Source organism: Pleurotus ostreatus (assembly GCF_014466165.1).
Source record: "Pleurotus ostreatus strain PC9 chromosome Unknown scaffold_7, whole genome shotgun sequence".
Lineage (NCBI taxonomy): Eukaryota > Fungi > Basidiomycota > Agaricomycetes > Agaricales > Pleurotaceae > Pleurotus > Pleurotus ostreatus.
Window position 1 is genome coordinate 572,361 of NW_023503162.1, and position 26,195 is coordinate 598,555.

The window sequence follows — 26,195 nt, forward strand, 5'->3', positions numbered from 1 at the left end:
TCCGTAGCTCAAATAGGGAAGGGACGTCTCAGGATGATATGGGTCTTCTGGAATCTACGAGTTCACATGTAGAGGCATGGGGTTACGACGGTTTGGCGAGACAGGCGCTGGCCAGCGATGTCGTTCGTTACGCGTTACGATTGTGCATGGCTTTGTGAGGGCGAGCTAAAAGGTGGAATAATGTTGGAACTCCATCTAGTAACCCCGAAAACAATAGAAGTACTTACGAGAGATAATGTACCTTCTTCGAAAGGAGTTAGCGTGCTTGAGCCGTCCAATATTTCTGATGCCTGCGTCATCGTGCTAATATCACTTCGGGGTCGTTTCCCTGTTGTATCCTTGATGAAGGGCACTTGACCATGATGATGAGAAAATTGCGAACCATAGCAGTACATAGAGTATAGTTTCCGGCAGTTGAACACTACCGGGGACAGTGAGAATACATTCTAGAAGACGTTCATGTCACTGAATGATGCAGCGAAGAAAATCCATGGCACCACGGTAAGAATAGCCTCGGCGCGCGCGAAGTCTCCTCAACTGGTCTTCAGTGGAAAATCGGGGGGCACCCAGTTGGGTGAGCTCCAGGGCCTCCACGGTGCTTCCAACTTCGTGATCCATGGTGGCTGGTGCCGTTATGTCATGCGCGCCCAACCAGCGAAGGTCAACACAAATTAAGATTGGGGACAGCACGCTTCCGAAATGGCGACTGTACGTCTATCCTCTCCCATGGGGCTGGTGGATGTACTTTGAGCCTTTGTCAGGATGAAGCGCTTGGCTTTGGCGATGAATTTGTGGGTCTAGTACCATCCCCATTCACATTAGTGGTGAGTACCTATAGTAATCGTCAATGATCCAAGGTGGGATTGTTAGTAAGGTGTCGTCTACGACGGTTAGATTACCTACACTCTTGGCGAAGAAACGAGCCCGTCTCTTGCCCGTCTTTCATCTTAGCGCATCCTAAATGGGACTGGGAAACGGGGGGAGGCATTTCGTTCCAATTCAGTCGAAGTCAGGATCATCATGAGAGGAAGATGAGAAATAGGCGCCCTTGAGAAGCCTTAGGGCAACAGCGGCAAACAGGATGAGTAATTCCGTGAAGATTCGCAATTGACGAGTTGTGTTCGTGTGCGCTTTCACCTTTACTGGCATGAGCTGGGTCAAAGGTCTGCGAACCGCGACAAACTCGCTATCAAGACCGTCGTTTCACCCATGCTGTCGAAGGGACCTGCTGGTTGAACTCTCCAGGGCAGGTCCTAGTTCGCGCAGAGAGGCTTCCAGTCTTATAACGGCATCGAGAAGAACTCTGCACTATACCTCGTCGGTTTTGGCCAAGCCATCCCAGCTGCTTAGTTCCCCGAGATGGATAAACAATAAGAACGGGGGTAGTGGGGACGACAAACCGGTGGACGGAGAAGATTCGGCGGAGCGGGGGAAGAGTGAAGCAGTGAAGCTGGATTCTTCTGAAGAGGATGGCAGTAGTCCCCCGGGCGCGAATGACTCTGCACCACCGGCTTCTTCATCCTCAGGCTCAGATGACAAACTTCCTCCGACGCCACCACCGACACCACCACCAGATTCTACGCCTCCGAATGCGCCAGGTAAAGGCGCGAGTTCCATCGCGAAACAGTCTGTCCCGGAAATATATCCTCAAGTACTCGCACTTCCCATTGCTCGTCGGCCGCTATTCCCCGGTTTCTACAAAGCTGTCGTTATCCGAAATCCCGCCGTTGTCGCCGCGATTAAGGAGATGATGAAGCGCGGACAACCTTACCTTGGTGCTTTCCTCCTCAAAGACGAAAATACGGACTCGGATATTATCACGGACATCAATTCAGTGCATCCTGTTGGTGTTTTTGCCCAAATTACCAGCATTTTCGCCGCGAATAGCGTTGGTTCTACTGGCGAGGAAAAGGAAGAGGGCTTAACTGCGGTCTTATACCCTCACAGGCGCATCAAGATAACTGATTTGGTCAAGGCCGGGCAAGTTGCACAAGTAGAAGAAGTAGATGAGGCAGAGCCACAGACAGTTGAACCTCCTGCTGCACCGAAGTCGGAGCCAATCACAGGCATGACTATCGTTATTGGCTTTCAGTGTTTTATATTGACTTGAAATCTCTCTAGGTCCTGTTCAGACATCTTTCCTACACAAGCATGCCATCTCTATCGTCGACGTTGAGAACCTTTATACCCAGCCCTACAACAAGGATGACCAATATATCCGCGCCTTCATGTCTGAAATCGTCTCCGTGTTCAAAGATATCGCTCAGCTCAACCCTCTCTTCCGAGACCAGATCACCAACTTCTCTATCAACCAGGTTGCCTCGAACGTCTTCGACGAACCAGACAAGTTGGCTGACTTCGCTGCCGCAGTCTCCACCGGTGAAGTCCAAGAACTCCAAGACGTTCTCGAGTCTCTTGTCGTGGACGACCGTCTCCGCAAAGCACTTTTGGTACTCAAGAAGGAACTGATCAACGCTCAATTGCAAAGTAAACTCAGCCGTGACGTTGACAGCAAGATCGCTAAGCGGCAACGCGAATATTATTTGATGGAACAGTTGAAGGGTATCAAGAAGGAGCTGGGCATGGAGAGTGATGGGAAGGACAAGTTGATCGAGAAGTTCAAGGAACGGGCGGCGGGCTTGAAGATGCCTGAAGCAGCGAGGAAAGTCTTCGACGAGGAATTGAATAAGCTGGCTGGTTTGGAACCAGCGGCCAGCGAAGCCAATGTTACTCGGAACTACCTCGAGTGGCTTACTCAGGCGGGCCCTTACTTTCGTATTTATATCGATTGACAACTGACCTTCTTATAGATTCCTTGGGGGCAACATTCTCCTGAGAACTACTCCATTTCGCATGCACAAACTGTCCTGGACGCTGATCATTATGGCCTGACCGACGTGAAATCGCGCATCCTCGAATTCCTCGCTGTTGGTAAGCTTCGCGGTACCGTACAAGGCAAGATCATCTGTCTGGTTGGCCCTCCCGGTGTTGGGAAGACAAGTATTGGAAAGAGTATCGCCAGGGCGCTCGGACGCCAGTTCTTCCGTTTCTCTGTCGGTGGCTTGACCGACGTCGCTGAGATCAAAGGGCACAGGAGAACATACGTTGGGTGGGTACCGCTTATACTTCCAAGTTGTACGACGTTGACTCGTTTGTAGCGCACTACCAGGCAAGATTATCCAGGCGCTCAAGCGGGTTGGCACCGAAAACCCTCTTGTGCTCATCGACGAGGTCGATAAGATCGGTCGCGGACATAATGGCGATCCTGCTAGTGCTCTTCTGGAGATGTTGGATCCCGAGCAGAACAACAATTTCTTGGATCACTAGTATGTTCGAACTTACTTTTCGGGGAGTCATTTCGCTGATCGGTTTGAATAGCATGGATGTTCCCGTAGATTTGTCAAGAGTGTTGTTTGTCTGCACTGGTACGCATATTTCCACAAGCAAGTATTGTGATCGCTAATGTCCCTTTGTTAGCCAACAATCTCGACACGATCCCAGCACCTCTCCTCGACCGTATGGAAGTATTGGAGGTCTCAGGCTATGTCTCCGAGGAAAAATCTGTCATTGCAGAGAAGTACCTTGGGCCTCAGGCACGGGAGGCATCTGGTCTACAGGAGGCCGATGTCGTGTTGGACAGCGAGGCAATCGACGTCTTGATCAAATATTACTGCCGGGAGAGCGGCGTTCGTAACCTCAAGAAACACATCGACAAGGTGAGTTCAGCTTCTTGCGGCCCGCATTACCAAGCGGAGAGTTAACGAGTGGTGTCCGACCTCAGATTTACCGTAAAGCCGCTTTGAAGATTGTTCAAGATCTCGGTGAAGACGTTTTCCCGGAGCCTGCGGTGCCAAGTGCAGAGGCTGCGATTGGCGAAAAGGATGCCCAAGTTGCGTCTGTGGAATCCCAGGAACCGCCGAGTAATGAGCCGCACACCAGCCCTGTTTCAGCCTCGTCGGAAGAGTCGACCTCGAAATCATCACAGCACGCTTCTGCGATCCCAGCCGATGAATCTGCCCCAGTGTCGACGCCTACAGATCTACCTCCCCCATCCCATGCTGAACGCAAGACCGTCACGACGCAGGAACGTCAGCCCATGAAGGTACCGGAGACTGTGCATATCGCCATAACACCCGAAACTCTCAAGGATTACGTCGGTCCTCCTGTGTATCAGAAAGACAGGATGTACTCGATGCCCCCTCCACCGGGTGTTAGTACCGGTCTGGGTTACTTAGGCAATGGCTCCGGTGCCGTCATGCCTGTGGAGGCCATGGTAACGTCGCTTTTCTTTTGGCTTGAGTATTTTAATTCTAATACACGTGCCGTAGAGCATGCCTGGAAAAGGTGGTTTGCAACTGACCGGTAAACTTGGTGAAGTAATTCGGGAAAGTGCGCAGCTCGGCTTAAGTTGGGTGAAGGGACATGCCTACCAGCTTGGCATCACCGCGTCACCCGATGAGCAGTTCCTCAATGACAAGGACATCCACGTCCACATGCCGGAAGGTAGCATCGGCAAGGAAGGTCCCAGCGCGGGAACTGCCATTCTGTCCGCCTTCGTGTCGCTCTTTACAAAAACCAAGATCAACCCCGATATCGGTACGCAGTCCCCACAAATTGATATTAAGAGTGACGCTACTAATTTCGCTCCGCAGCTATGACCGGTGAAATATCACTGGTTGGACAGGTGCTCCCAGTCGGCGGGCTCAAGGAGAAGATACTCGCAGCTCACCGCGCCGGTATCAAAACGATTATTGCCCCTGCTGCTAACCGCGCTGATATCGAGGAGAATGTCCCGGAGAGCGTGAAGACGGGCATTCGGTTTGTATACGTCGAGGACGTTAGGGAAGTTTTGAACGAGGTCTTCCGGGGTGAACCCATCACAGAGCGTTGGAAGGACACAAATCTATAGATCATCGCATTGCTTTCCTGTCTTCTGCATTCGCACTTACCACTTTGCCGCATCACACGTTATTCCTCCACACCAGGAGTGCTAGTAACATAGACATAGTCTTATCGTCAGGATAATTGTATCGTTTAATCCCAGATCAATGTAAATCGATTTATTCCACATCTTGTCTAACCTTAGGATTTGGGGATATAGTTCTTTTCTAGTTAGCGTGGGAACATAATCACTTTGCCAATGAACACTGAGGAGAACACCGAAGAACAGCAAGCCGTTCAGCAAATTGCGGCTACGCAGGCTCCCAGACCACTCAAAAAGTTGAAGCCTGCTCGCAAGCAGGTTAAACCCGGAGATGTAGAGAAGAAAGAGACCGTCCAAACTGGCAAGGAGTACAGTACGTCCATGTCCATTAGTAACACGCCGCAATGCTAAACGCTGAATAGATATCTGGTACAATAAATGGGCCGGCGGTGACAGGGAGGACAGTTACTCAAAGTAAGTATTTGCCTGTGTGCTGTATAACCCGACACGATACGAGGTTTTGACTTCGTTCTTTAGCAAAGTCAAGTCACAAACACGGTGCCAGATCAAACGTGACTCGGGTTTGACAAGAGCGAACACGACTGGGATAAGATACTGCTGCCTATTCTTTGCTCGAGGTTGCTGTCCTTACGGATGGGAATGCGAGTATCTCCACGCTCTACCTGATCCTGAAAAGGCGATGCCGGATAGTTCCAAGGACTGCTTCGCTCGCGACAAATTTGCCGACTATCGAGACGATATGGGTGGTGTTGGAAGCTTTAACCGGCAAAATCGGACACTCTACGTTGGCAGAATCAAAGAGACTGGAAACGGGCAGGAAACGGAGGAAGTGGTTCTTCGGCACTTTAGGGAATGGGGTGATATCGAACGAAGTGCGTATCATAAACCTTTCTTCCCGCAACCCAGGGAAATAATTGTTCATCCATAGTTCGGGTTTTGCAATACCGGAGTGTTGCCTTCGTAACTTATGTCTCAGAATACCACGCGCAGTTCGCTAAAGAATCCATGGCTTGCCAGTCTCTCGACAATGACGAAATTCTCAACGTTCGGTGGGCGACGGAAGACCCGAACCCAACGCAGAAAGTAGCAGAGAAACGGCGATTGGAAGATATGGGACAAGAGGCTATTCGTGCCAAGATGGATCCCCGAATTGTGGATGCTATGAGAGCGGTTCGAGCATTGGAAGAGGGCGATGTATTGGACGATGGTTACCTCGATGAGGCAGAAGGCGACCCAGAAGGCAACTCCAATAAACGCCGTCGTATAGACGAAGGCTACGGCACACCCTCTCCCCCGCCAGAGCCTCCTGCTCAAGAATCCCCGAAACCTTCTGGCTTGCTAAGCGTGGATACACTGGAAAGTCTCAAGTATTTCGCAGAGATTCGAAAGCGTAACGGGTTAGGAATGGTCGCCCCGAAACCACCAATAAAGGCGTCAGCCACCGGCTTAAACCTTGCGGACTATGGTAGTGATGACGAGTAATGCTTTGTGTTATGTACTGTACACATTCATGATGATATAGCTAGTAGTGAAGCTTACATGCAATGCCGCTGGGTCATAGGACTATCGACATTTAGTAGCCAGAACCGCCTCCGCTGCCATCTGTGCTGTCATATATCTGCAACTCTGCAATTCGTCTTTCTTCGGCGGCGAGATCCTCCTCTTCTTTCTGTCGTCGGAACCTCGCCAGATCCCATTCGTCCTCCTCAGCTTCTTCCTCGTCTTCGAACCATTCGGGGTTGTATTGGAACTACGCGAGCGAAACGTCAATAACGGAACATGAAGGGGTTGTAAGCGACATACCAGGTCTCTGCCACTCATTCCTGAGTTCTTTCCTGCTGAACTTTGCAGTTCTTTGGCTTTGCGAATTGCTTCGGCTTCGGCATCCTTCTTGTCCATCCTCGTCTTCTTCCATACAGCAAACGTTTCCGGAGTAACAGGGGTCAATTTGGAGCCCAATTTATGTCTCTGGCATGTCAAACGGTTTCAGGCTCAGAGTATTGAGGCGCAATGAAGTCATACTCACCTCAACCTCAAGGAATTCCTCCAGACTGATTTGATTGGCTTTCGCCGCATCATCAGCAGCCTTTTTCTGCGACCTGAGGACAAATCCAGGAGGTAAAGCATGTCGGTACTGGCAAGTGTTGTTCCCATTTGGACATTCCCAGAACCAGCCGAATCTACATTCATATGAGCTTTAGCCAAAATGAAGAGATTTTCGAGGCTAACTTTTGTGTTTCAATGGCTTCAATGAAGAATTTGCAAACAATCTGTAGATATACAAGCAACGTGTTAGAGGCGTACATTGAGAGCATGAGGCGATACGAACGTCAGTGGTCGTCCGAGGGTTTCCAGCTTTGGAGAGAACGACTCTCTGCAATTTTTCGTCGTCCCATTTGTCCATCGTGTCTGGAGAACATGGCATCAGGACTGCGCCTCAATCAACGTATACGATCGGCGCACCTTGCATCTTCTCTTCGCGACCGTCTTCGTACAGATTCCTCTTCTCGACCTTCCGGCCTACATTCAGATCATGACTAAACTTGCATTTCGTTCCCTTCTCGCAACTGCCTGCCTTAAAGAATGCACACAGGACTGTCTTAGGGTCGACGCCGAATGGCACCTTCTGTGTCTGAACGGGTTTGAGCAGCGCCGCCTGTTCCTTTGCTCGTTTCTCTTCCTCAGCCTTTGCCTTCTCCCGCAGTTCTCTCTCCTTCTCCTTGGCGAGTGCCTCACGAGATTTACCGGTCACGGCCTGCTGTGCTTGGATCTGAGCGATGTGTTTCTGGACTTTGGCTGATTTATTTTTCTAGAGATTTCGGTTGTTTCGTGAGATCGCTGCTGATACGGGGTAGTGAACAACGCAAACGTTTTTCATCCCAAAGGTCTATGAAGAGTAGACGTGGATTCCTTGGTTAGTTAGTGTCCTTCGAGAGCGGGGACATGGGGAAGGAGTCACCTTGTCTTCCTTCACCTTGGAGCCGCTGGGCGCATTTTGCTGCTTCTTGGGAGGCATTTTGAGAAACAGAAGTGGTCAATTGACTGCTGCTGCTGTGTACGGTCGTCGTCGTTGATGCCGTCCTCGGCGTGTGCTTCTTGTGATGACACGTGATGACTTCAATCAGATAAGTATCAGATAAGATTTTCACTTCTTAAATCGATTTCACTGCGATTTCATGTTAGGAATGAAACCAAACATTGACACCCTGGGGCATTAATTACGATATGGTGTTTCCACCTTAGCTCAATATATTATTGGGGCCCTAGTTGTGTGCCGCGAAGTATTAATTACAGGGGATCCCACTTCACCGTCAGACCGGTCAGTGTTCCACCGTTATGCCAGGTGCCAAATGACTACACGTGAGGCGTTGCTCCGTTCCATCAGTCCTGGCTTATGCTACATAGAACATAAGCATATAAATTGCAGCCGAGATTAATTTCGAAGAGTCCATGCATTACCCATCCCCATCCTGATAACCGTAAAGTTGGGTCTTCGTCCCACCGTCTCCTTAACGCCCGCCCGTTCCTTACCCTGCGTATAAATACTGGGTGCCTTTGTGGACAGAACATTGACCAAGTCATCCTCTCATTTCCCTTCACATCGCCACTCTCTCTACCAATGCCTTTCGCGGACAACACTCAACCGGATTTAGTCGATGACCTAGTCTCGTCTTACTATTCCACGGCGAAAGACGAGCGAGAGGGCAGATCCAAGCCGTAGGTTTCTTTCTGCACTGGCTGGACGATGTACGACGGACTCACATAATTCTGCCCTCTAGATCATCGTCAACACCCAGCGAGTGCGACGACATGGACTTCTACGACCTATACAACGCAGACGAGGACGAAGAAGAGGAGGACGATGTATCAAAGGGGGATGTCCGAAGCAGCCGTTCAGAAAGTCCTGTATACGGCAGCGCTCGTGATCAAAGTCTCTCTGAAGTAGAGGATGCTCCAGACTCCCCATCCTCTGATGTGAATCCCAAAGAGGCTTTGAGTGGTCGTCCGCAGCAAGCTAGTAGAAGCTCGGGGTCGTCACAATCGGCATCAGCTAACGATCAAGGGAAATGTGAGCATTGCATCGCGCTTCGTGTGGGGAAAATCATACTTACTTTCATCGTAGCCACCAAATAGACTTGGATTCCGGCATTGTCTTTGTTTGCTGACGACCATTTCTTGTCACAAAAAGAATTCTGTCGCTATTACTGGCACGCAGATCTTATTATTAAATAGTATTATCTGTATGTATCAGCCTATCTATCCACCTTGGAAGCACCACACGCGGCAGAACCTTTGCTTCGGCTGGGAACTCTGAGGTACCAAAGAAGGTATTATTAGACCGTGAAATACAGAATTAGTCGTTAGACATTGCACAGCCAATAGCTTTCAGCTCCTCCTAAGCAACTCCTAAAACTTGGTGAAGGTTGGAGCGAAATAGGGGGTGGAACTCAAAGACGGTCACGTGGAGAGTGGGTTTGGTCGCGCTCGCCTCATGCACCGGCTTGTTCGCTGTCTTCTTCCTTCACCAGTAACTTCATCCTTGTCTTCCGATTTGCAATCGCGCACTGCACCTTATGCTTAATTCTTACTCGCAGGGAATCATCATGCATCCTCGGCAAAGCATTCTGTCCATGTTCGACCCGTTGAACCAATCCACCACGCAGTCACTGGGCGATGATTCTGAGAAGGAGAACGCCACGCCAACCCGTGCGCAGAAGCCTGCTGATGGGCTGACGATGACTGCCTTCTTCAACCGCACTTATAAACCTACCCTCCAACCCATGCAGCCTACGCTCACTCGGAGGCTCGTTGACGTTGGTGATATAACAGTGGACGAATTCTCAATCATGTCGCTTGGTCTGGAGGAGCTGAGCGAAGATTTGGAAGGAGATGTTGATTGTGGAGATGATGAAGGCGACACGACGGTACTGGCGCCACACGATTTACCACCGCTTGTTGATGAACCTACTGCCGAGGAACCCGTTACGCCCAAGGCCGTCAGATCCCATATACGTGGACTCTCTGCACTTACCCATCAGGAGCGCACCCCACCTGCATTAATTCCAACCGACTTCACTGACTACGGAGCTCTTCCGGATCACTCGGAGGACCAGGCGCCATCTTTGGCATTGCCGACATCTGAGACCACCCCTGACCACCTAACAATATCGATTCCCGACTCAGAGTCTTCGCAGCCGTCACCAGAATCGTCGTTCAACCCCGTGATTACTATTTCTTCTCCAGTTGCTGCCTCGCCGTCGCATAGTTCCCCCACAGCTGTGACAGGCAAAGAGGAGGACTCACCGGTCATACTCCCAAGCTCACCCTCTTCGACACTGCGACCCCGGAAGTCGACTGATATAGCTATCGATGATCCTCGGCGTTGCTCCGTGGACCTTCAACAGTCGTTCTGCTTGCAGATGCAAGAAGCAGACAGTTCGTTTGACCTTCTTAACGATAAAATATCCTTCTTCGCGTCGGCAGGGGGACCTGGAATGGAGACTTCTTTCGACGATGACGATGATAGCTTCGACGTTCAAGTGAAAGCTTCAGGAAGGAGTCACGAAGCATCCAAAGACACCACCAAGGGGACTGATAGTAAGATGAGATTCATTGTCTTCAATCTTATGTTTTTATTTACGCTTTCGAAGCTCTCAACTTCCTGGACGACATCCAGATGCCAACTTCAGGTGTGGAGGCCCCCTTTTCGAATGATGAACACGTTTAAGCCTAACGCTTGTAGATGAAACCCAAGCATTTTCGCTGGTAGAGACTCCAATAAGTGAACCGACATCGTCTTTCCTCCTACTAGCTCACTCACGCTCTATAATAGGTACTCCCCAGCTGTCCCCAAAGAATGCCCCACTCTCGACTGCGAAATCACTTGACGACGGTACGCGCCAACCTTGTGGTGCTTGTAATGCCGATGTGTATACTCATCTACCTCATGCTCCAGCTTACGACAATACGGAATTAATGAAGGAAGCTTTCCACAGTCGAAAACCGCCAATTAATTCAAGCGCTACCCCTAAGCCTACCGCCCTTTCCATGGCTCCTCCCCCTGTCCACGCGCTCAAGATTGTTAAGCGATCAAGGCTACAACAACCTACCCAAGCGCGTCCCCGATCAAGTAACCTCCCAGAGGAGATAAATGCCATACGACCTTCTTCGTCGAGACCCATTTTGCCGCTCTCTGATGCCACGAAGGATTCTAGCAGCGGTAGCAGGCCTGCGCGCGTGCCCTCCCAGGCTCCCCGTTTCAAGCCACCTCGTCCACCAGTGCCTAAACTTGTACAAGGCACCTCCGCCAGCTCGACTGTGTCCGCTCTTTCTGGTGCTCCAGGCAGGCCTACAATTTCCCAGGGGAGTTCAGGAGCAACTATCGGGGTTGTACGTACCACTCGTGCAGTCACATCTCCTGCTTTACCCCCAACAACTGGTCCTCCCGCTCGCAGGGTGCCTCTTGGTATTCCCGACACTAAGACCCCATCTGTCAGCGCGAACTCGCCGGCGGCCGTTTTGAAGCCATCGCGCATCCCAGGAAAAGTGTCCGGCTTACCTCGGATAACTTCCGCGCCATCCAGATTGCCGGGCCCTTCAGCGACATCAAGAGGGAAATCGACCGGGGACATCGGAAATGCGGCGACGCGTCTAGTGCGACCAGTACCTGGTAGAAGAATCAATTGATAAATTACCGTCAATAAGTCAAGGATGGAATCACTCGTGTTGTCCTGTTTTCATACGCAAAAGTTTTCCTTCACACTCATTTTACCAGCGCATCATGTTGCATACGCACAACTATACATAGAAACACATTTGTCCCACAGCAACCGCCCCACTCTGTCTCTTACGCAACTCATGCATCCGACAACCGATGGGACAACGATGATAACAGCGGTGAGAGTCAACCCTATGATTCTCACATGGTGGCAACTGTTGGATTGTGGGATTCGGTATGTATGGCGTGTGGGCTCGGTCATTTCTCTCACGACCTTCTTGCTCGAAGTTATCGGGTCAGGCCCTCAAGCTCAAGGCCCACTTTTCTTCATAACAGAATTGCATAACAGAAGCATCACAATCACTAGACCGCCGTCAAGTACTCTACTGATGGAAATACATCAGTCTCGCAGACATAAAGTTGTTGAACGAAATGTTCTTGTGCACAAACCCTTCCTTTCTAACACTGACTTCATTATTTATTTGTGGTGGTCACAAAACGCTTGAACCCGTTCGGCGATGTCAGCGATGCAGGCCACCAATCTCGAGTATCTCCGTTGGGTGTTAGTGCGTGGTCCTTTCACCAATTTGCGTCGATGCTATCTGACGTGCACAGTATACTTCCCGTAATGCACCTCCAGCCGTCTAACTCTCTAAAAAATACTGAATGATGCCCACAGTCGCAAGCGCAGCTATTGTGGTGCGTTGGGCAATGGCTTTGAGTGACTTTCGCCACTGACATACAGAAGGTCTACGACTACGTATTGACCTTTGAATTGGAGAATCACTACATGTGGTCCAAACAACGCTGGAGTCTAATCCGTGTGTTGTTCTTCGTCAATCGATACATGCCATTCGTGGATATCACCGTGTCACTTTGCGGTAAGTGTTATTATTACCCGCCTACCTGCAAGGTTGATCCATCTTATAGCCCAGTTGATACCCACGCTGAGTGACCGAGACTGCAAGCTCCTGTACCGTTTAGCCGCCTGTAGGTCATTGTACTCAGGACTGTACGCCATGATAACGCCGCCTTCATAGGGTCATTCTGCTTCAGCATCGCCCTATCTGAAGGTGCCTAGGCTTTTGTATATTTCTTACGGAGACTGATTACTCGTAGTGATCCTCACAATGCGAACTTGGACGCTCTGGAAGACGAAGTGTTGGTTAGGTATCGCCTTAGCCGCGTTCTATTTGGGCTGCTGGGTCCCGATATTCATCCTTTTTGGAACATTCCTGACACACGCAAACGGTGAAACCAAGTGCCTACTATGGGAGCATGATCTCGTGTTCATACTTCTCTCTTCGTCCCAGTTTTCAATCTTCGGATGCCGCAATACGAATACGCTGCTTGCATCGTGGACCCGGGAAATGTTAACCTCTATCTGTGTTGGATTTTAGTCCTTGTGTACGATACCGGTAAGGCTTTCCATTGTCAACACTCCCGTAAGGGCAAGGCTTACCATTGCCCTCTATAGGCACCATGCTATTGATGGTTATAGCTGGTGCAAAGTCATGCGCGCAATTCCGTGGACAACCTAGAGGCTCGTCTGCGCTGGTGTTCACTCTTTACAGGGATGGTGAGTACCTAAACATGCGAATGGCATTGTTGGTCCTCAATCGCCGCAAGGTATAACATACTACATCGCATTGTTCAGTACGTCTCTTTTTGATCACCTAATCCTTCGGCCATGACGAAGCTTTTAGTTTTGTCTGTGGCGAACATCATCACCATTGTGATACTTCCCGTAAGTCGAGGGTATCATGTTATCTGCTGCTTCAGCACTGATGATTCCTTTCAGAGGGATCTTGTCAATCTCTTCTCAGTGTGAGCTTCTCCGAAGATGTCTTTGTACATCGCGTTACTGATACACGATTCCTCTACAGACTTCAGAGGGCTATTCACACCGCTTTGTCCTCTAGAGTCATTCTCCACCTTCGCGAGCAGGCGGGGAAGCTTAACACATTTTCCGACACTCTCATTGCCACATATATTTCCACAGAGGCCTCTTAAAAAATGCCATCAGCTTGTGCACTGATTCCGGATCTTACCGTCATGTCAAAGCGCCGCTTCCAAGTCTTCCAAGCTCGAAGTTCATCTCGTCTTTCTACGCCGGTCAGACCTCAAACTAATAACGCAACATGCCGACTTGATAAATGCTGATCACATTGCATGATGCGCAACGTAGACGACGTGAACCCATTGATTCACGTAGTCATGGGACAATGAGTCTTGGCCTTCATATCAATGAATATGTTCGACACTCTCTTACATTGACAGCCAAATCCGTCAATAACGCCGTGGGCTGGCTTTGTATCATCGACACGTACACCCATAGATCTCGTAATCTAGGTTTTACTAGACTCTACCTACAGCAACGACTAGACCTCCGACTCATCCAGTGATGTTGCTACTCTCACACCAGCAACGCACAGCGGGAACTTGTCAACCTCTTTTCAAGGTGAGCTTTTGTAACTTTCTCAATTATCTCATTATCAGGACCTATCACCTTTCCGTAGACTTCAAGGACCATCCACGCTACTCTTATCTCGAGAATCGTCCTTCATCTACGCGAGCAAGTAGGGAGGCATGCCACGTTTTCGGGCTCCCTCGTTCCAACCCTGTATCGTTGAAGTCAAAGAAGGGATACGTAAATGTCTCATTTGGTACAGGAGTCGTATTCTCGAGCGCTTGATTTCGTGACATTCAACTACATTACTTACGTTTTGATTACATCCCAACAGACCGCGCCTCCACTAGGTGCGCCTTGATCTCACGCTTTCGACTGATAATCGCCAGCTTGATCAGGAAGCTGATGTCAATAGATCAATGTTTCGACTGGTGCTATTCTTTGATTCCTTGATAGAACCCGACCATAAGAAGGTGGACCTTGGTTTCACACCGCCCCCCCCGGCGCCATGCTGCTCACTCAGGCTGATATCGCCTCCATCTACCATGTCGAAGTAGTGAAAGTGAGTTCCCTTTCCCTTGCAACGCCCAAACAAATTGCTAAAGCGAACAGCTATGGGACAGTATGTCTATGCTTCGTTATGAATGGACGAATATGCTCAACAGGGTTATCTTCAGTCGCCAGTGCAATGGTTTTGGTGCGTTCGCCGATATGCGAGGCTGATGAAGCCTCAATTGTGTTCTCTAGGTCTATGACTATGTCCTCACGTTGAACTTGGAAATCGAGTATACATGGGGCAGAAATCTGTCCCTATTAGACTGTCTTTTCTTCTTCACAAGATATGCGCCATTTCTCGACGTGGGCATTTCACTGTATAGTGGGTAACTGTTCCATCTGTTGCTGCACCTCTCTTACTTCGTTCGTCAGGCCAGCTATTCCCTGGACTTGAAACGTCCACCTGCGAGAGAGTGTATAGGTTCTCGGCATGTAAGGATCGTCATCTTCGACACTGGGATACTTTCTGACTTGTCTCGGACTGCGCAGGGTCGTTCACAATTGGCATAGCAATCGGAGAAAGTATGGAATTCGTCTCAAATGCATCATACCCGTGGTTGATCAACCTCTAGTTATCCTGACCATCCGGACATGGTCGTTATACACGCGCAGCCGCATGCTGGGCATGATACTCACCGCTTTCTTCCTGACATGCTGGACGGCTATATTCACTTCGATGGGATTATTTCTAGAGTCAACGCATGGTACGCATCATTTTCTCCTCTTGTACATCCCACAATGAGTGATCGGGATTATTCTACTAGCAATGAGATCTCCAGTGCCGGAGAAAGCTACTTGCTTTGCCGATGTGGGAAATGTCTTGTTATATGTCTGCTGGTGTGTGCTGCTGATCTATGATGCGGGTGACTTGCGGCTTTACTGCTCGCTGAAACTGCCTTGCTGACTCTGATTATGATTAGGCATCATGATATTGATGGTGGTACAGGCAGTATCCGTGTACTCTGCGAAGCGAAGTTCGCCCTTGCTTGATGCTTTATACATTGATGGTAGCATTTTGCCTCGCTGTCTGGTTCCCATATTGATAGATTGTTCCTAGGCGTCGCATACTACGTACTCTTGTTCAGTGAGTACTGGCGCATCACCTCAACGGGCACCACGATGCAAACAGCTTTTTTCAGTCTTCTCCCTAGCGAACGTCGTCACTATCTTGACACTATCGGTTGGTATTCGAGCTTTGTTCCAATTTCCGAGTTCTGACCCACTGCCACAGACTGATTTTGTCAATCTTTTCTCATCGTATGTATGATGCGTGTTGGCGTCTTTCATTCCTCTTGGCTACTCAAGTACTCACCGACTGAACAGATTCACTCGAGTATTGCATAGCATCCTGACATGCAGGGTAGTATTGCATGTGCGGGAACAAGCAAACTATGCCCGTTGCATCGATGGCGATGATGTCTCGAATATCAATTGCTTGAGCCCGTTTCCAACCGTCCCCTCCATTGGAGTTGTACCATAGAAATCACGCCAGCGACGGTCAACAGTAATCGACTAACGTTTAACACCGAAGTTACATATATTCAAATCGCTCGCTACAGTGGACTACAGGTACTCATTACGCTGGCGTATATAGTTATCAGTTACCAGTATTTATTATTAACTTATCAGGATCAATTGTATCATTCCACGACACGACCAGGCATCAATCAGACAATGCGCTTAGCTTGTGCGCCCGCGGAATCAACCTGAACGGAAACTGTTTCGGACGGCTGATCGAGTATTTAGTATCTTTGTCTTGTGTGGGAGCTGGGTCGCCTACCTGATCAATCCGGGGGTGTAGGCTACATCGGGTTCGATGGGATTTCCTTTCTCGTCGCAAGCTTTGGCGATCTGGTAGACAGAAAGAATTGTTGCCATCGCAATCCATATCGTGTCGAAGGCGAGGAATCGACCAGGGCATATTCTATAGAATTATCAATATCAATTCAGCTCGTAGCAACAGAGGCACTGGATGTTGAATTACCTTCGCCCGAAACCAAAAGCTTGATCTGGAATGGGATTGATTTGCTTTTCCGAGTTGCCCTTGGTGTCAGCGAAGCGCTGCGGGCTGAACTTCTTGGGATCTGGATACCGCTGTGGGTCGTGAAGGATGGTCCTGATGTTCTGAATGAACTCCAGCGACAATGGGTCATGTAATAGAAGCTCACCAGATGTTTGCAAGGATGGTTGTCCCTTTCGGTATCCTATAACCGCGATATTCGTCGTCTTCGGTTACTGAATGGGCAAGCGCGATGTTTACGGATGGATTCCATCGCATCGTCTCCAAGGCGAGATAGTCGATGATTGGAAGTTCTGATCTATCGGAGAACAGTGGTAGACGATCTGCGGGAACGACGCGGTCGAGTTCTGCCCTGGCCAACGCTTGTATCTCCGGGTGAAGGACCATGGCGAGGAAAAACGACGAGAGAGTGGACATCGTCTAGATGCGCAAAGGCTTCGTTAGTTCTTGGAATGGAGCTGGCTCAATAAAACTTACTGTATCGACCGCGGCTGAAAACAGAATACGTGAGCTCGGTTAAATGGCGAGTTTCAACGAGGCTTACCTGCGTAAGCTCCAGCAGCCACATTCTTCACTAGTGTTTCACGGTTGTCATTGGGAGAGCCCTTCGCGAACCAATCCTCGAGTTCCAGAGTCATCATGCAAGGTTCTGCAGCCCCTTCTCTCTGATGATAGCGAAGTAAGTTAGTCTAATCCAAACACTCAGATCCTATTCGTGACGTACTATCTTGCGGTTGACCATGTCAAAAGGGCTATTCAACATCTTCTCGGCGAGGCCTCGCCACTCCTTCGCCTGCTTTTTGAACCCTGCTCCAGGCATCCACGACGGCACGTACTTGACTGCAAAATAACATCAGACGACATGTCGCTTAGAGCAAAGGAGACAGGCACTAACGCCATGGTAAATAGTCGACCATGTAGGACCCGAAGATGCTGCTCTGGTTAACTGCTGCTAGCGCTTCATCCGCTAGAGCAACATATTCGTCTCCCTTCTCTGCGACATGATGACCATAGCAGATCTCCATGATAACGGCCGCGGAGGTTCTGTTGTTGACACCGCTTAGATGAAATTTCATGCTGACCGTTAATTCTTACCTGCGAAGATGATGCTCAAGGTTACTCGGGGTGTTGTACAGATTGCGGATTAGCGTATGAGTATGCTTGATAATGCCTGGGTGGTATTTGCTGATTGCCCTCGGTTGGAAATGTTTCTGGAAAAGGCTTCTATGTTCTTTGAAAGAAGGACCATAAGGCATCCCAGAGAAAACGAAGTCGAAGCCCATCCTAGAAAGGCATCAGAAATGGGTTCTCAGCGTTTCGGAACAGAAACCTTACAATTCAGTCTGCATCGTTCTGACTGGACGGGATGAATATATTGCGCTTCGGTTTTCCAACAACTCGTGGGCCGCTGAGGCAGAATTGAGTACGAGGAGTGGATTTCCGAAGACGTTGAAGTAGATTATGTCCCCTTGATTTCAGAGTTATTCCTTGGGAGACGTGAGGGGCGAGGAAGTAAATTCACCGAATATCTTTTGCCAGTCAGCGTAGACTAGCCAGGCAAACGCGCTTGGTAGTTCGAAGCCCTTCGACCAAATCGTGAAGAAAGAGATTGAAGGGCCAGGGGGAAGGCGTCGTGCAACCCATTGAGAATAGATGCAACGAAGAATTGCGGCGACACATATTATGGCAAAGAAAATGGATTTCGGTGAATAGAGGGTAAGTTCGATCATGGTCGAGGATGGCTGCTTGTGGGCTTTCTAACGCGTTTGGGCTGGCCTTCATATAGGGCTCCAATATGGACTCCACCATACACTTACAATACAGCAAGATTTCTAAGATCTCGCCATTTATAGATACACAATCATTTCCGAGCATCTCCGGGGAAGAAACATACCGAGAGCGAGAAATTGACCGTCGGTCGCAGTGCCTGTTCATCAGATATCGGAGGATGTGAGAAGGCGTGCAGGAAGCTGGAAAATCCATCGGGTTGTTAGTCAATTGAATTAGTAAAGGAAGTCCTTCATGAAGCCGGGTTGCGACGAGTGCCGCCTGGGATAATTTTAAAAAGGATCCCTCGCTATAGGCATGTCTGTTGCACTTGAAGATGTATGCGAAGCCACCACCAAGAGCGCTTGGCTGCGATTGGGCCGTTTGGATAGGACACGGTACTGAACACCAGGCACAGTACGACTGTGAACAACCGACAACAGGCAAAGAAAGTTCGACGTCGCGCAAGTGGCGCCCAGTATACCAGATCCGCGGACTTAACAGGGTCAAGGATAAGAGTTCGGCTGTGTTCGTTTGTCAATAGGCTAACGCGACCATGAAGAACAGGCACTAGCGTGGTGAAACTTGAACTATGTTGCCCGTATACATGGTGCGCATTAGTAGATGAAGCAAGAGGGGTAAAACCGATCAACGGACCTAGGGTTTCTCCAGTGTCCGATGGCGTACGCAGTCCCTCCCTCCGTGGGGTGCCCCAAAACCCCGTTGATTCCGCTTCAAAGCCTTCTGCACGTCCATCAATCCTTGCGGATGCATCGCGACGCTGCTACATGTATGTAACGACCCGTGGAGTAAGGCCCAGATATGCACCTTTGGCTTTTCGCGAAGTTTAGGCACTTGCAAGGCGGTAGCGAAACCTGTCATATTGGAAACCGAGAGTAGGAACGTCGAAGCCAGCGTGGAAATTTGCTGTACGGACTACGAGACTTCGATGAATACAAACATCTGCAACATACCGTCATGTCTTTGCACCATATGACTATTGTAAATGAAGAAGGGGTCATCCGCAGGAACAAAGTTACCCAAAGATGTCCTCATAGTGATGTAATATCGCACCGAGGGAGTGGTAAACGGGCCCGAGGCAATAGGGTAGGCGACCATGTAGGCGGTGAGGCGTGCCCGCATACCGTTCGAAGTAGCAACAATATGTGGGTCGGATGATGCCCTGGGGGTACGACGGCGCTATGTCCACCAAAGCGATTATCTTCTAAGAGAACGCCACTCCTTTGGTATTAACACAGACTCCCGAGATTCTAGCCTTTCTCGAAGCACTCTGAACAAGGCTGATATTAACCCATATAGACAACATGGGACCCACATTGGAATTGCCAGATAATTGCTAAGAAAAAGAGAACCATCTCTGTCTAACACGAGCGTTCAAGGAAGGGATGGGATTCGTCAGGGTGGAGGGGTAGATCGGCTAGAAACGATCAAGTGCCACACTTACTTCGCGGTTTCACGATCACCCATATTGTGCGCAGGGCATGCATCCTGTAACTTAGTTTCAACTTGAGGCGTAGAAGAACGATTTGCCTTAGTCGGGTTCATCGGCCATGAGGCTACAAGAAAGTTATGTTACGTTAGGTATGAGAAAATAATAGGTAACCGACATACCACCAGCTAGGCATTCCTGTCCTTAACCCTCCAATCTGCCCTGAGCCATCTCATGCTCGTCCTGCGGGACACACTCGACCACCTGGGCGGGGCCACGACATAGATTTAGCAGACACTCTCTGAGAAGTCTGCCATCAGCTATACGTAGATAGATTGCTGCGTCGCTGCGGGGTCGTGGAAGCGACGATGTGGGCTGGCTTCAGGCGTCAAGCTGAGAGAAGGTCGAAAGGTGGGGCTGAAACTGTGAAACCTGCATCGCTTGTCAACAACGCCTCCAGTTTTCGCTGTCGTTATCGAGAACATACAAGACGATCAAGAACTTGAGACATGAAAGGGCGCAAGGTGCAGCGGGGCGTCACCCTAAGCACAAGGCAGAATAAGTACCGTTATTGAGCTGGCAAAACTTGCTGCGGAGGGCACTGATGTCGGGAAGGCAGTTTTGATCTTACGCGCCGCAGCCTCGCTTATCGGTCGAACGGGCCAGGAATGAAGACAGCTCCTCTCACTCTACAAACTCTACAAAATAAGGGATGACGCTGGGTTGCATTGATTGTGTAGGCCAGACCGCGGCGTGTTGTCCGATTGCGCAGTTAACAGTAGTATATTGGATATTGATATTGACCTTGTTGGGTTGACAACACCGCAATTAGTGAGACATCAGGCTGCGGACGCTTGACGATTCGATGAGCCACTGATGCTAATGATAACCAGGATGACATCCAGAGGACTTACCATTTGCTTGAGCCTTCTGACGTGCTAAAATTGCATCCTGAGCCTCTTTCAAAGGTTTCCCCCACTTAACTTCGGGTGGGTCCCAGATTCCTAGCTCCTTCTTCAACTCCCCCACATCTTGGTCCCACCTCTTTTCCCAGTAAACAGTGATCAAGCTCTTCGCACTCCCACCGCACTTAAGCGCCCATGGGACAAACTCTGCGAACAGTCTTGTCCTCTGATCCGCACGCAGACGAAGAGGTCCGAATAATGCGGCAATGGCCGTCATGGGGAGGCCCAAGTTGGCAAATTCGAAATACTTGACTGCGAGTTCGGAGGAAACATTGACGGGGAGGTTGGTGATACAGTGGTAAAAGTCATGACACTCGCGATATCGCTGCATAACATATGCGAGCTCGGGGTCGGAGATGTAGTGAACCTGGCGTATATTGGTGATATGGGATAAGTTGATAACGCATATGGTCGTGAACAGGACCGTCGCAGCGCGTATGGCAGTAGATGATCGACGAGGTCAGTCCGTATAACGATTATCAGGGAAAGCACGACACTAACAGGCTCCCGGGTATCCGGTGTAACCCCACAACGCTCAAGCCACGTTACATATGCACGCCCAAATGTGCCCTCAGGATATTTTGCGAGTTGGTCCATGTCGACTGTGGAAGTATTTACTCTCGGTCGCTCCTTTAGTATTTTCCTCCCTTCCTCGCTCTCCAACATCAAATCTCGAAGGCGCGGCAAGCTTGGGCCGGCAGTCGTCTCCGCCAAAGCCGCAACCATGTCTGGTCAATTCATAGGTCACGTCGCGATACCATAGAGGAGAAAAGAGAATCAGGGCGCACCACCTCGTCGCGGATTTGCTAGCGACATAAACGCAGACCCAGCGGCAAGAATCGCGTTTTCGAACCAATTTAGAGGGATGTGACCCTCATAAGCAGGTTTGGTACTTTGGTGTCGATTAAGGATACACCCTCTGTTGAACATATTCACCATAGCTTTTCGAGAGCATACATTGGGACGCATTCGAACGCTAGGATTGAGGCGCATAATGATGATAGTCTCGATGAAAGAGAAACGAGCGCCAACGCTTTGGGCCTGGCTGCCTGACTTTTCCCGCGCCGCATGAGCGCTTTCTGCCAAATATGGTCAAGCACGTCGGGCATACAAGTGACTCTTCCAATTCCAATTACCTTATATTGTGGCTGGCTGGCGCGGACTCGAGGCCGACACTGGAGGCTGACACTGTGTTTTGATAGGTTCTTCCCTTGGGCGCCCCTAGATCTGGCTTCATCAATATACTCGGTTGCCTCGTCCTTGCTGCCACTAGCCAGAGGACAACGATGTCGATACTCGAGTGGAACACTTTGGGCTTCCTGTGGCCATCAGGTGGCGACTGTGGTCTACAATTTGCTGTGGTCGGTCAAATCGCGAATTTGTGGCCAATTGCCTTCTTAGGCCAACGGTGGCAGGCAAACGCATGCAAGCGTCAGCCACGCCAACGCGGTATATATGAGGTGGTCCTTGGGACAGTATCACCACATTTCCATCTTCTTGTCTCCCATTACTCTAAGGCCTATGCATACTCGCTTCGCACCGTCTCCTGCCCGCAACGATTCCGCCGTCGGGAAAGTAAGCCCATCGACTCGTCGACAATCGGTCTCCAGGGATAGGACGAAGCGTTATGGCATGTTATTAGGCGTCGGGGCGGTCGCTGAATTGCAAAATATGTTAATGGCAGATACTCGGGAGGCGGGTAGGGCACCGAATGTTATACTAGTAACACCCCCTACCCCGCGTCTTGTACCTCGTGGCGAAGACGATAGCGACGTTCCCGAGCTGGATTCTGCAACCTCGGGGACTGTATCCGACGATGACCAGAGCCTGCTGGACGAGGCTCCTCCATTGCCGCCGAAGGATGGTGCATACAGGACTTGCACTCCCGCCGAGCACATCGTCAATTGCTACCGTGCAGGCATGAGCCCGGAGGATATTCAAGACTACGCAGTCAAGACTGAGCAGCAAGTTGGCAACGACATCGACCTCTTCGGTGACTCCTTCGACAGCATGTCTATCTCCTCCGTTGACTCTGGAATCGCATTGTCCCCCGACGAGGACTGTTTTGCTCGGATCAGGATTGTAGACACGGCCGGCCTCAGTGAAGCTGTCAGTGTCTTACATGCTTAGCGCAACGTCTGGCTGACGCTGACTTCCAATTTCAAGCGAAATGAAGCCTACAGTCTTTTGAAACAGAGCGGCTTGAATGAGGACAGTGCTATCGCCTGTCCCCGAGCGGATTGCCGCAACGTGGTCCAAGACGTCAAGGCTCTCATTGCTCATATGCATATCCACAATCTCCATGACCTGTAACTATACCTCTTCTTCTCATCACCGATCTCTTTCCGTGCTTACAGATCGAAATAACAGGAGATTCAAGTGCTCAAACTGCAGCCGAGCATATGGTCATCGGTGGGAGTTGTCAGCACACACATGCCCGGCTCTGCTGTCGTCTAACGCCCCGTCTCCCTCTAAGTCTATGTTTAGCGTATTTGCTCGTCGCCGATCATTCTAATATGCTCTCTGATCTACATACTTTTCATGTTTCCCCGTTCCTTCCCCTTCCCAACCTAGTTCATGTTGTTCATCTCATGGTCTGCTACTATCATTAATTCCCGTCACCTGTTGTATACTGTTGTTCAGCGTTAAACATACTGCATTAATCATGTATCTCGATATTCCATCAACACTTTTAGCTACAAAACATACTATTCTTTTGCTTTAATTTTTTAGCCCGCGATCCATTCTCTCATCCACCCTCAGGGCGCTCAGCGTCGTGGAGGAGTCCATTCTCCTATACCCCTATCTTTAGACATACCCCTTCGCATGCAACTCACCGACGTGAGGTCAACCAAGTGTCTAAATTCATCGTGGTAGCCTTATTATAACAACCATGTATATACGTAGGTCTATATATACCGTTTCTGTGCCCCACATCCCGTAACCGTCCTTGTCTTGAATCCAAGCCCGAAAGAAAGAAATGACCGTATCTGCATACTTAGGACGTCATATCGTCTGGATGCATGGTAGCTATTGCAACGAAGGGGTCCGTCCCTCTATGGCTTTCCGCCTTCAGGTGTGGGTGTGGGCACAAGCACGTCTTCATCTTCCTGCAGCGTGGTCTTCCCAACAACACCGATGTTTCTGAGTCCAAACGCCGCGATGCAGAACGCGACCCCTGCCGCAGCGAAGCAAGTCCACCCAGCCGCCCTAAAGCCGACCATCAGGACTTCAGGAGAGCCCGCAGGAAGGTCTGGACGGGCTGCGTTGTATCTGTCGCTAGCTGCGGTTGCGATGGTGCTGGTGAGGGCTAGACCAATGGAAGTACCAAGCTATTTATATGAACGTGAACCTTGACGGCGGGGGGATGGAGGAGAAATGGGAACACGAACTCTGGTTGCAACGGCGAAGATACCGCCTGCGAGCGATTGGGAGGCTTCATCGAAACTGCGGACGAGGTGTAGGTTTCCGACGGGGTATACTGCGTCTACGCCCACTGTTATAGGAGATTGTGAGCGATGGCGGAAGTATGAAAGATGCGATGCCACTTTACCAACAAAAATCATCACCAGGAACGCGCTAGCCCAATACGACGCGTTCACATCGATTGTGCTGAATATAATGGTTGCGACCTAGGGCGAATTGTTTGGATGGAAGAACGACAGGAGCCAAGGCGCAATACACACCATCGTCGCAGCAAGTCCGGCCAAGATCAAGCCTTGACCAGGCAGACGAGAGACCAGAAATCCAGTGACAATATTAACAATGAATCCCGATGTGACCATAGGTATGAACCGTAGGGATGTATGTGCGGGGTCCACGAATTTGACCTGTTGATAGCTAAGACGGGTTAACAAGTTGTATGCGAGGGGAGCATACTGCTCACTATAGAGTTGCGAAGTAGGCCAACGTGTTGAAACTCCACCTAAAGGTAAAAGCCTGAGCGAGTGAATCAGGGTATCTACAGTTGCCAAATACATACCACGCAAGGAAGGCGACCGCGACCATACTTCCCATCTTCGCATTTGGCTGTCGCCATATGCTGAGAGGAATTAGGACCGACATATCGCGTTGTTCACGCCATTTCTCGTAATACAACAGAACGCCCAACAGTACTACAGATGTCGCCAGAAGAGCAGGAATATGCGGAGTAGCCCATCCTCGGGTGGCCGCACCTGAATCTCTGCGGTTTAAAAGTCAGATTAATGCAATCGAGGACCGTAAGAGCGACGAACGCAAGACTGTATGTCATCAGACCAACCGCGACGGTACTGATAACTGCACCTCCCCAGTCGAGTCCTTTTTTGTACCGCTGCGATTCCAGTGCATGGGGGAGTACCAGCCATCCGAGTACGACAAAGAGGACTCCAAGACCAGCTTGTATATAGAAGATAGCACGCCAAGTAGCGTGACTGTCGGTCAATACTCCACCTAGAAGATGTTGCATACAGAAAGATGCATATGACAGAATCGGGATACATACCCACGACCAATCCGCCGATGAAACCCAATGGTTGACCGGCGCCTACCGCTCCAAATGCTTTACTCCGTTTCGGACCGGGAGGGAAGTAAGTTGATAGTAAACCGATTCCGGCAGGTGTGTTGGCGGCAGCGCCCATTCCTTTTAAGGCCACAAAAAGGATGAACGTCGCAGCGCTTGGAGCAAACGCAGTTGCTATGCTCCTACAAGAAGACGATTTGGTTTCAGTTGACTTGACTGAAGGTACATGCAGGTTGACAACTCTTGCTTTGCTCACCAGGCCGAGAACCATGCGGAACCAACCAAGAAGAGTGTACGCGCGCCCACGATGTCTCCAACTCTACCAAAGAAAAGCAGGAGACATCCATAAGACAAACTATAAGCATAGACATTTAGCATATAATATTCGACGAGGAGGACGGAAACACCAACGCGAAGACATTCAAAGGCCACTGGAGGTCAGCCTGGACGTCACAATGTCAGGAAACATGCCTCTGGTACCAATAAATGAGCATGTACATACCTGTTTGAAGCCAAGGTCCTTTCCAATCGTTGGCAACGCAACCGTCAGAGCTCCCGATAGAAAGACCTGCAGAAGGACGGTGGCTCACGGCACCGACGGAAATCCGAAACCGGCGCGACTCACGTTCAACGTTGTCACGCCGCATAATGCGCCGACAACAACCATGTCCTTGAATGTGAACGACTCGGAATACATGGCGGCAAGTGAACAACAGTAGACGAAAATTTCTGACTTGATTTTGCCACACAAAAAAGAAGCCGGTGTCATCGTCGAGTTTAACTAGCTGCGATGTGCCGACTGTACGTTGATTAGCTTCGACGATGGGAACCCGATATCGCAACATTCGGACAGCGCATAGGAAA

The 26,195-nt window shown here is 49.9% G+C and overlaps 11 protein-coding genes across 11 annotated transcripts; 7 read left to right on the forward strand and 4 right to left on the reverse strand.

Moving 5' to 3' along the window:
- Positions 1-1,147: 1,147 nt before the first annotated feature.
- Positions 1,148-4,909, forward strand: PIM1 (ATP-dependent Lon protease pim1; the record flags this gene model as incomplete). The annotated part of the gene is made up of 9 exons (XM_036778872.1): positions 1,148-2,077; positions 2,133-2,726; positions 2,811-3,109; positions 3,159-3,326; positions 3,379-3,425; positions 3,478-3,716; positions 3,782-4,273; positions 4,329-4,596; positions 4,653-4,909. 9 exons carry the CDS (start codon positions 1,148-1,150, stop codon positions 4,907-4,909), a joined length of 3,294 nt encoding a protein of 1,097 aa, XP_036628261.1.
- Positions 4,910-5,140: 231 nt separating this feature from the next.
- CWC2 (Pre-mRNA-splicing factor) lies at positions 5,141-6,427 on the forward strand (the record flags this gene model as incomplete). The annotated part of the gene is made up of 4 exons (XM_036778873.1): positions 5,141-5,297; positions 5,347-5,398; positions 5,462-5,817; positions 5,874-6,427. 4 exons carry the CDS (start codon positions 5,141-5,143, stop codon positions 6,425-6,427), a joined length of 1,119 nt encoding a protein of 372 aa, XP_036628262.1.
- A 91-nt stretch (positions 6,428-6,518) lies between these two features.
- On the reverse strand, positions 6,519-7,961 carry PC9H_009370 (uncharacterized protein; the record flags this gene model as incomplete). The annotated part of the gene is made up of 8 exons (XM_036778874.1): positions 6,519-6,695; positions 6,749-6,913; positions 6,972-7,125; positions 7,175-7,215; positions 7,275-7,354; positions 7,409-7,754; positions 7,815-7,832; positions 7,905-7,961. 8 exons carry the CDS (start codon positions 7,959-7,961, stop codon positions 6,519-6,521), a joined length of 1,038 nt encoding a protein of 345 aa, XP_036628263.1.
- Positions 7,962-8,564: 603 nt separating this feature from the next.
- On the forward strand, positions 8,565-9,079 carry PC9H_009371 (uncharacterized protein; the record flags this gene model as incomplete). The annotated part of the gene is made up of 3 exons (XM_036778875.1): positions 8,565-8,662; positions 8,725-9,014; positions 9,069-9,079. The coding sequence occupies 3 exons, from the start codon at positions 8,565-8,567 to the stop codon at positions 9,077-9,079; spliced, it is 399 nt and encodes a 132-aa protein (XP_036628264.1).
- A 470-nt stretch (positions 9,080-9,549) lies between these two features.
- PC9H_009372 (uncharacterized protein) lies at positions 9,550-11,632 on the forward strand (the record flags this gene model as incomplete). Its single annotated transcript, XM_036778876.1, has 5 exons — positions 9,550-10,543; positions 10,597-10,635; positions 10,689-10,727; positions 10,779-10,838; positions 10,902-11,632. The coding sequence occupies 5 exons, from the start codon at positions 9,550-9,552 to the stop codon at positions 11,630-11,632; spliced, it is 1,863 nt and encodes a 620-aa protein (XP_036628265.1).
- A 697-nt stretch (positions 11,633-12,329) lies between these two features.
- On the forward strand, positions 12,330-13,676 carry PC9H_009373 (uncharacterized protein; the record flags this gene model as incomplete). Its single annotated transcript, XM_036778877.1, has 11 exons — positions 12,330-12,362; positions 12,409-12,544; positions 12,594-12,653; positions 12,704-12,736; positions 12,783-12,914; positions 12,977-13,081; positions 13,141-13,242; positions 13,293-13,319; positions 13,370-13,410; positions 13,465-13,490; positions 13,550-13,676. The coding sequence occupies 11 exons, from the start codon at positions 12,330-12,332 to the stop codon at positions 13,674-13,676; spliced, it is 822 nt and encodes a 273-aa protein (XP_036628266.1).
- Positions 13,677-14,581: 905 nt separating this feature from the next.
- PC9H_009374 (uncharacterized protein) lies at positions 14,582-15,200 on the forward strand (the record flags this gene model as incomplete). Its single annotated transcript, XM_036778878.1, has 6 exons — positions 14,582-14,635; positions 14,686-14,695; positions 14,751-14,770; positions 14,821-14,950; positions 15,001-15,060; positions 15,118-15,200. The coding sequence occupies 6 exons, from the start codon at positions 14,582-14,584 to the stop codon at positions 15,198-15,200; spliced, it is 357 nt and encodes a 118-aa protein (XP_036628267.1).
- A 1,091-nt stretch (positions 15,201-16,291) lies between these two features.
- PC9H_009375 (uncharacterized protein) lies at positions 16,292-17,997 on the reverse strand (the record flags this gene model as incomplete). The annotated part of the gene is made up of 10 exons (XM_036778879.1): positions 16,292-16,358; positions 16,409-16,552; positions 16,613-16,744; positions 16,797-17,068; positions 17,126-17,139; positions 17,193-17,313; positions 17,373-17,488; positions 17,544-17,692; positions 17,744-17,932; positions 17,984-17,997. 10 exons carry the CDS (start codon positions 17,995-17,997, stop codon positions 16,292-16,294), a joined length of 1,218 nt encoding a protein of 405 aa, XP_036628268.1.
- A 2,747-nt stretch (positions 17,998-20,744) lies between these two features.
- COQ4 (Ubiquinone biosynthesis protein) lies at positions 20,745-21,823 on the reverse strand (the record flags this gene model as incomplete). The annotated part of the gene is made up of 3 exons (XM_036778880.1): positions 20,745-21,197; positions 21,332-21,558; positions 21,619-21,823. The coding sequence occupies 3 exons, from the start codon at positions 21,821-21,823 to the stop codon at positions 20,745-20,747; spliced, it is 885 nt and encodes a 294-aa protein (XP_036628269.1).
- Positions 21,824-22,351: 528 nt separating this feature from the next.
- On the forward strand, positions 22,352-23,143 carry PC9H_009377 (uncharacterized protein; the record flags this gene model as incomplete). The annotated part of the gene is made up of 2 exons (XM_036778881.1): positions 22,352-22,939; positions 22,997-23,143. The coding sequence occupies 2 exons, from the start codon at positions 22,352-22,354 to the stop codon at positions 23,141-23,143; spliced, it is 735 nt and encodes a 244-aa protein (XP_036628270.1).
- Positions 23,144-23,886: 743 nt separating this feature from the next.
- PC9H_009378 (uncharacterized protein) lies at positions 23,887-26,028 on the reverse strand (the record flags this gene model as incomplete). The annotated part of the gene is made up of 12 exons (XM_036778882.1): positions 23,887-24,162; positions 24,223-24,326; positions 24,384-24,462; positions 24,517-24,670; positions 24,717-24,755; positions 24,813-25,013; positions 25,066-25,261; positions 25,314-25,513; positions 25,588-25,686; positions 25,743-25,774; positions 25,834-25,899; positions 25,957-26,028. 12 exons carry the CDS (start codon positions 26,026-26,028, stop codon positions 23,887-23,889), a joined length of 1,518 nt encoding a protein of 505 aa, XP_036628271.1.
- Positions 26,029-26,195: the final 167 nt, after the last annotated feature.